The sequence below is a fragment of the Procambarus clarkii genome, chromosome 68 (genome assembly GCF_040958095.1).
Source record: "Procambarus clarkii isolate CNS0578487 chromosome 68, FALCON_Pclarkii_2.0, whole genome shotgun sequence".
Classification (NCBI taxonomy): Eukaryota; Metazoa; Arthropoda; class Malacostraca; order Decapoda; family Cambaridae; genus Procambarus; species Procambarus clarkii.
The window spans coordinates 931,196-939,726 of NC_091217.1; the positions used below are offsets into that span (position 1 = coordinate 931,196).

Genomic DNA, 8,531 nt, shown 5'->3' on the forward strand with positions numbered 1-8,531 from the left:
CAAGGGGTCGAGGGCGTGGTTAATGACTGCCTTTAAGTGCGTATTGCTTATGCCACACTGGAGAGATCCTAAGGACCAGCTGGACTCTCTAGACAGGTTTTTGTATAAACCTGAGTGTTGAGAGCGAGTGACGGCAGCGTTTGGGTATGAACCCGTTCTCGCACTTTCGTATAGTCAATATTGACTTATTAAATAAGTGCATATGTGACATACTAATTTATTGTGAATATTTTAGTTTACCTTGAAAAGCTTCATAGAAAACACCGACCTATAAATATAAGCAATAAACATCTTATTGCTTCGTAATTACAATTATTACTTAACCTATTATAGGTATAGGTTAAGTAATAATTGTATTTACGAAGCAATAAGATGCTTATCTTAACATACTAAGAAGGTTAGGTAAGGTCGGTGTTTTCTGTGAAGCTTTTCAAGGTAAACTAAAATATTCACAATAAATTAGTATGTCACATATGCACTTATTTAATAAGTCAATATTGACTGTAAGAAAGTGCGAGAACGGGTTGGGGTATGATCGAACTGCTGCAACAAGGAAAGTATTTGTGTTATGTTAAATGGCAGTGTGCAGGCGTGTTGCAACTGGGAGATCTCATCAGGAGTCGGTGAATGTATACTCTGGTGCATTGCATTTGCAGCCGACAACGTTAATTATTAGGCACGAAAGAAAGGGAGGCGGCCGATGGAGATCAGTAATAGGAAGAATTCGTCTGATAAAAATACCAATGGAGATAAGGGATGGAATCTCCGACACAAGAAATGGATGGCGCATAGATGTGCCCACTTACAGACTTTAGAAACGTGTAGTAAGGTAAATCCATACCATACATGTTCAAGTTAGGAAAACACAATTTGACGATTATAGATCCTGTTGTTAAAAGATTCCGCTAGTTTACAATAGCAAAATAATAAATTTAAACGTTATTCTTACTACTGGGGGTGTTGAGCATGCTGCTTGAGCGTTAGGTTCACTTACAGATTAGCAACACTGCTCAATACATTCCTTCTTCAGAGCAGCATTAAAAAAACGGGTGTGCAGGCTGCACACCTGCCATTGCAGATGTGCAGCGGTACTCAAGGGATGAATAGCAGCATACTGATCCCTGAACCTCGATAATCTACCCAATACCTGATATTATCTACCTAGAAGACTTCAACCTGGCCAGTCTAAGATGGGAGATTAGCAAACAATAATATTATACCAGGAAATCTATCTAGAAATAACCAACCGCAAGTCAGAGATCTAGTTAGATTCTAAGACGAATTTTCGTTCAACCAGCAGATAACAAAGCTAACTGGGACCGAAAATATTCTAGATCTTATCTTCACAAACATTGAAGAAATAATCACAGACATTACAAGGCGATGAGTCACAATAACGTGGCTGACGAATGTTGACCAGACCACACACACTAGAAGGTGAAGGGACGACGACGTTTCGGTCCGTCCTGGACCATTCTCAAGTCTCAATCGACTTGAAAATGGTCCTAACGGACCGTAACGTCGTCGTCCCTTCACCTTCTAGTGTGTGGTCTAGACATTACAATCTCAGATACTACATGACAAACTTATTGATATGCAGACTAACATCACACGCGTAGTAGGTTAAACAAATGATTAAGCTACAGTGTTTTTTTAATAAATAAATTTTTAATAATAAAAGGATAGAATTTTGTTGGAATTCTTCTAAAATCTGGACAGTTTTCTGCAACAAGTGCTGGACCAACCGAGCTGTGGTGGATGTGTGGGCCTGCGGACAGCTCAAAGCAACAGCCTGTTGGACCAAGCTGTCCCAGTCTATGCCTGGCCCAGGGCCGGGATTGTTGTGTAGAAGAACTTCCAGAACCCTCACCCGGGAACAGTCCAGGTACATTACGGAGCAGTAACATCGGGTGAGGAACAAAGGTACACCAGGTGATTCATTCCGTGCGGGACCCGTCCTCACCTAGTTGTGCTTGCGGGGGTTGAGCTCTGGCTCTTTGGTCCCGCCTCTCAACTATCAATCAACTGGTGTACAGATTCCTGAGCTTAATGGGCTCTATCATATCTACATTTGACACTGTGTATGGAGTCAGCCTCCACCACACCACTGCCTAATGAATTCCATTTTATAACTGCTCTGACACTGAAAAATTCTTTCTAATGTCTCTGTGGCTCATTTGGGTACTAAGTTTCCACCTGTGTCCCCTTGTTCGTGTTCCACCCGTGCTAAAGAGTTTGTCTTTGTCCACGCTGTCAATTCCCCTGGGAATTTTGTAGGTGGTTATCATGTCTACCCGTGTGTGTGTGTGTGTGTGTGTGTGTGTGTGTGTGTGTGTGTGTGTGTGTGTGTGTGTGTGTGTGTGTGTGTGTGTGTGTGTGTGTGTGTGTCAGTAACTTACAAGACTCACTTCAGCACGCAGGTAAATGTGGATGTTAATGGTGGCGCATATTACCGTCGTGTTAGGTAGCCGAGAAAGAAGACAGGTGTGTTCCCAGATCAGCCCCTGCAGCCTTGCCTTTGTCCCAGGGATGTTGTCGAGTCTCCCGGGAGAGCTGGGAATGAATAGCCCATTTCGCCAGTTCGATTACAATTGGATCTTTTGACGCCTCGCACGGAAAGTAATCTTCTTTACGAGGGTTATTGTCCACAGGAGAATGGAATTACACTATCGGCGTGAATGGTACTACATCGCCTTTATCGAGCGACATCCGGCTGGAAGGGGGTGTGTGCGTGGGTCTCTCGGGGAAGCTGGGTGTATTCTTCTCAGGTGTATTCCTCATTTTAGGTGTATGCCTTATCTCGGGTGTATGCCTTATCTCGGGTGTATGCCTCTCCTGAGGTGCAGATTCCCTGCTGCGTCGCCTACGACAAAGAACCCCACACCTCATTCCCTTCTGAGCAATGCCGAGTCGTCCTCCAGTGCGCAGAAGCCCGCGAGTGGTTCTCCAGTGCGCCGAAGCCCGCGAGTGGTTCTCCAGTGCGCCGAAGCCTGCGAGTGGTTCTCCAGTGCGCCGAAGCCCTCGAGTGGTTCTCCAGTGCGCCGAAGCCTGCGAGTGGTTCTCCAGTGCGCAGAAGCCCGCGAGTGGTTCTCCAGTGCGCCGAAGCCTGCGAGTGGTTCTCCAGTGCGCAGAAGCCCGCGAGTGGTTCTCCAGTGCGCAGAAGCCCGCGAGTGGTTCTCCAGTGCGCAGAAGCCCGCGAGTGGTTCTCCAGTGCGCAGAAGCCCGCGAGTGGTTGTCCAGTGCGCAGAAGCCCGCGAGTGGTTCTCCAGTGCGCAGAAGCCTGCGAGTGGTTCTCCAGTGCGCAGAAGCCCGCGAGTGGTTCTCCAGTGCGCAGAAGCCCGCGAGTGGTTCTCCAGTGCGCAGAAGCCCGCGAGTGGTTCTCCAGTGCGCAGAAGCCCGCGAGTGGTTGTCCAGTGCGCAGAAGCCCGCGAGTGGTTCTCCAGTGCGCAGAAGCCCGCGAGTGGTTCTCCAGTGCGCAGAAGCCCGCGAGTGGTTCTCCAGTGCGCAGAAGCCCGCGAGTGGTTCTCCAGTGCGCAGAAGCCCGCGAGTGGTTCTCCAGTGCGCAGAAGCCCGCGAGTGGTTCTCCAGTGCGCAGAAGCCCGCGAGTGGTTCTCCAGTGCGCAGAAGCCCGCGAGTGGTTCTCCAGTGCGCAGAAGCCCGCTAACAAATGACGCCATCATAAAAAGTTTGCAACACAGGATAAAGGAACTTTTCCAGACGTTACTTGATTAGTTTTATTGCCTCTGAGACTCTGGTGGTGGAAGCTGTTGCCTATTGAGTCGACCTGATACATCATTGACATTAAGTTGTATATTGCATGAGAGGCGAGTCTCCACCCTCTTGCTAGGTAGAGGGTTGTCAACATTGTCTGTAAGATTAGGATTGCAATAGTACACGGCGAGCGGATTGGATCTGCATATATAGTGTAGCTTTTTATATATCATTTTATGTATCATTGATATCATATATATCATTTTTATGTATCATTGATATCATTTTATATTTTATGTATCATTGATATCATTTTATATTTTATGTATCATTGATATTATGTATCATTGTATATCATTTTTATGTATCATTGATATATCATTTATATATACCTGTGTGATAAAGACGAGCTTTGTGTTGAGGTCGACCTTTGTTTCTGAAGAGGTCGACCTGTATTTCTGAAGAGATCGACCTGTGTTTCTGAAGAGATCGACCTGTGTTTCTGAAGAGATCGACCTGTGTTTCTGAAGAGATCGACCTGTGTTTCTGAAGAGATCGACCTGTGTTTCTGAAGAGATCGACCTGTGTTTCTGAAGAGATCGACCTGTGTTTCTGAAGAGGTCGACCTATGTGATGCGATCCACCTGTCGTGGTCATAAAGTCTATTTGATTTTTAGTTCAAATCACAATATGAGATTTCAACTTTATTTCATCACTGAAACACACGCGTTAAAGACACGTAGGTAAGGGCTCCTGACGCTCCCTCCCTCAGCCTCCCTTTTAAAGAAGTAGGTATAAAAGGCAGTGGCCTTTAAGCCTATTACAGTTTCACCAATTTTGATGAATTTATTCTTGTGTTTACGTGCGCACTCCGTTGGCCAGCTGGTGATTAAGACACTTAACAACTGCTGGTGTATAGTTTCACTGGTCGCTCCTCTTCCACTTCAACGTACGAGTCTGTTAAAGCTTAACTTTAGTCTGGTGTCACGAGGGATTAGCTAAGATAATTTTCTTGTTTAATTTAATTTTATCTCATGTTTACTACATGTGCTTGACTGTATCTCAATAAACTGTCAATCATGATATCCAAGCGTTATATTATAAAATATATTAGACAGAGAAATAACAAGGGCTTGTATCACCAATAATACAAGGACCTGTATCACCAAGAACACAAGGGCTTTCAACATTGGAAAGTAAACCTCGCTTGTAATACTAGAAACAATGCTTGTTGAACCCTAACCCTCCCCCAGCTAACGTAATCTCACCTAACCTCGCCTCACGTAACCTTACCGAATTTAACCTCACCTGACTTACCTTAATCCAAGCCAACGAAGGCTGGGAGAGTCCAACACACTATCGAATGTGCAGACACAAGATTAATCATATGAATAATTTAAAATCTAAATAACAGGGCGAAAGAAGAAGATCGGGTTAATTAAATCATACGGGCTGTATTTAGTGGATTAGAATGCATGAATAATTTCATGTGTGCCAGAATGAAATGAAAGCAGTGAATAAAATAGTGAAGGGGACACAGAAGAGGAGATTACCGAGCAGTTGACTGCCATACGAACATTGTAAATTGGTGAGGGAATGAGTAATTAATTATGGGCAAGACTGGTAAGGGTTTTCATAATGCTGTAACATACAGGTGTTTTCTGATGGTTTGAATGTAACATACATGTGTTTTCTGATGGCTGCAACACAATATTCACATATTGTCTGATGGCTGCAACGCAATATTCACATATTGTCTGATGGCTGCAACACAATAATCACATATTGTCTGATGGCTGCAACACAATAATCACATATTGTCTGATGGCTGCAACACAATAATCACATATTGTCTGATGGCTGCAACACAATATTCACATATTGTCTGATGGCTGCAACACAATAATCACATATTGTCTGATGGCTGCAACACAATAATCACATATTGTCTGATGGCTGCAACACAATATTCACATATTGTCTGATGGCTGCAACACAATATTCACATATTGTCTGATGGCTGCAACACAATAATCACATATTGTCTGATGGCTGCAACACAATAATCACATATTGTCTGATGGCTGCAACACAATAATCACATATTGTCTGATGGCTGCAACACAATAATCACATATTGTCTGATGGCTGCAACACAATAATCACATATTGTCTGATGGCTGCAACACAATAATCACATATTGTCTGATGGCTGCAACACAATAATCACATATTGTCTGATGGCTGCAACACAATATTCACATATTGTCTGATGGCTGCAACACAATATTCACATATTGTCTGATGGCTGCAACACAATATTCACATATTGTCTGATGGCTGCAACACAATAATCACATATTGTCTGATGGCTGCAACACAATATTCACATATTGTCTGATGGCTGCAACACAATATTCACATATTGTCTGATGGCTGCAACACAATATTCACATATTGTCTGATGGCTGCAACACAATAATCACATATTGTCTGATGGCTGCAACACAATAATCACATATTGTCTGATGGCTGCAATAATATATACACGTGCATTCTGATGTTGTAATGTGACAGACACGTGTTGCAATATAGCAAACAGGTACTTTTAAGCTGCAGCAATCATATAAAACAAACAAAACTGAACATAATCTCTATACAGTCACCTGGGTAATACATTTTTCAGTGTTTCATTTGCAGTTGTTAAAGCTTAGTTATTAATTCAGGTTAATCACTTGTTTTTGAACGTTAGAATTCGAAACCCATCAATTAAAATGTTGCAATAATTTTTGTGTTGGAAATATAGGTCTAATCGACAGGGAAGAGATTAAATCATCTTGACATGTTTATGCTATATAGTACAGCAAGTATGTATGTGTGTGTGTATATATATATATATATATATATATATATATATATATATATATATATATATATATATATATATATATATATATATATATATATATGTCGTACCTAGTAGCCAGAACGCACTTCTCAGCCTACAATTCAGGGCCCGATTTGCCTAATAAGCCAAGTTTTCCTGAATTAATATATTTTCTCAAATTTTTTTCTTGTGAAATGATAAAGCTACCCATTTCATTATGTATGAGGTCAATTTTTTTTATTGGAGTTAAAATTAACGTAGATATATGACCAAACCTAACCAACCCTACCTAACCTAACCTAACCTATCTTTATGGGTTAGGTTAGGTTAGGTAGCCGAAAAGCTAGGTTAGGTTAGGTTAGGTAGGTTAGGCAGTCGAAAACAATTAATTCATGAAAACTTGGCTTATTAGGCAAATCGGGCCTTGCATAGTAGGCTGAGAAGTGCGTTCTGGCTACGAGGTACGACATATATATATATATATATGTATATATATATATATATAGTGTGTGTGTAATTTAATTTTGGTTCAACTCTGGATTAATTTTTTTTAGTCAAGATTTCATTGATTTTGGAAATAAATCACATATCTCTGATAAAAATGGTTATTAATTTAAGTTTTATGGTTTAGATGAATATCACTGATTCAGTAGACGCTGTGACGTGTCTCCCCAGCTGGTTGTTGTGTGGGGGTGACAGCTGGTTGTTGTGTGGGGGTGACAGCTGGTTGTTGTGTGGGGGTGACAGCTGGTTGTTGTGGGGGGGTGACAGCTGGTTGTTGTGGGGGTGACAGCTGGTTGTTGTGGGGGGGGGGTGACAGCTGGTTGTTGTGGGGGGGGGGGGGTGACAGCTGGTTGTTGTGGGGGGGGTGACAGCTGGTTGTTGTGGGGGGGGGTGTGACAGCTGGTTGTTGTGGGGGGGGGGTGACAGCTGGTTGTTGTGGGGGGGGTGACAGCTGGTTGTTGTGGGGGGGGGTGACAGCTGGTTGTTGTGGGGGGGGGGGGTGACAGCTGGTTGTTGTGGGGGGGGGTGACAGCTGGTTGTTGTGGGGGGGGTGTGACAGCTGGTTGTTGTGGGGGGGGGGTGTGACAGCTGGTTGTTGTGGGGGGGGTGTGACAGCTGGTTGTTGTGGGGGGGTGACAGCTGGTTGTTGTGGGGGGGGTGACAGCTGGTTGTTGTGCGGGGGGGTGTGTGACAGCTGGTTGTTGTGGGGGGGTGACAGCTGGTTGTTGTGGGGGGGGGGGGGTGTGACAGCTGGTTGTTGTGGGGGGGTGACAGCTGGTTGTGGGGGGGGGGGTGACAGCTGGTTGTTGTGGGGGGTGTGACAGTTGGTTGTTGTGGGGGGTGTGACAGTTGGTTGTGGTGGGGGGTGTGACAGCTGGTTGTTGTGGGGGGGGTGACAGCTGGTTGTTGTGGGGGGGGTGACAGCTGGTTGTTGTGGGGGTGACAGTTGGTTGTTGTGGGGGGGGGGTGTGACAGCTGGTTGTTGTGGGGGGGGTGTGACAGCTGGTTGTTGTGGGGGGGGGGGTGTGACAGCTGGTTGTTGTGGGGGGGGTGACAGCTGGTTGTTGTGGGGGGGGGTGACAGCTGGTTGTTGTGGGGGGGGGTGACAGCTGGTTGTTGTGGTGGGGGGTGTGACAGCTGGTTGTTGTGGGGGGGGTGACAGCTGGTTGTTGTGGGGGGGTGACAGCTGGTTGTTGTGGGGGGGGTGACAGCTGGTTGTTGTGGGGGGTGTGACAGCTGGTTGTTGTGGTGGATGTGACAGTTGGTTGTCTTGGGAGCAGTGATAAAATCATCTGAGTTGGAATGAAACCAGCTGAGTAGTATCTCCCATAGAACTATACCAGATACCTTGCTACACCCCCTCCCCCCTCCCCACCCCCTCCCCCTCCCGCGTCCCTTTTCGTGTGTATAATGTATAATGGTTGACCCA

At 44.8% G+C, this 8,531-nt stretch overlaps 1 protein-coding gene across 1 annotated transcript; it reads left to right on the top strand.

Moving 5' to 3' along the window:
* The first annotated feature begins 2,826 nt into the window (after positions 1–2,826).
* On the top strand, positions 2,827–3,732 carry LOC138355591 (nucleolar protein dao-5-like). The gene has a single exon (XM_069310902.1). It carries the CDS (start codon positions 2,827–2,829, stop codon positions 3,730–3,732), a length of 906 nt encoding a protein of 301 aa, XP_069167003.1.
* The last annotated feature ends 4,799 nt before the right edge of the window (positions 3,733–8,531 follow it).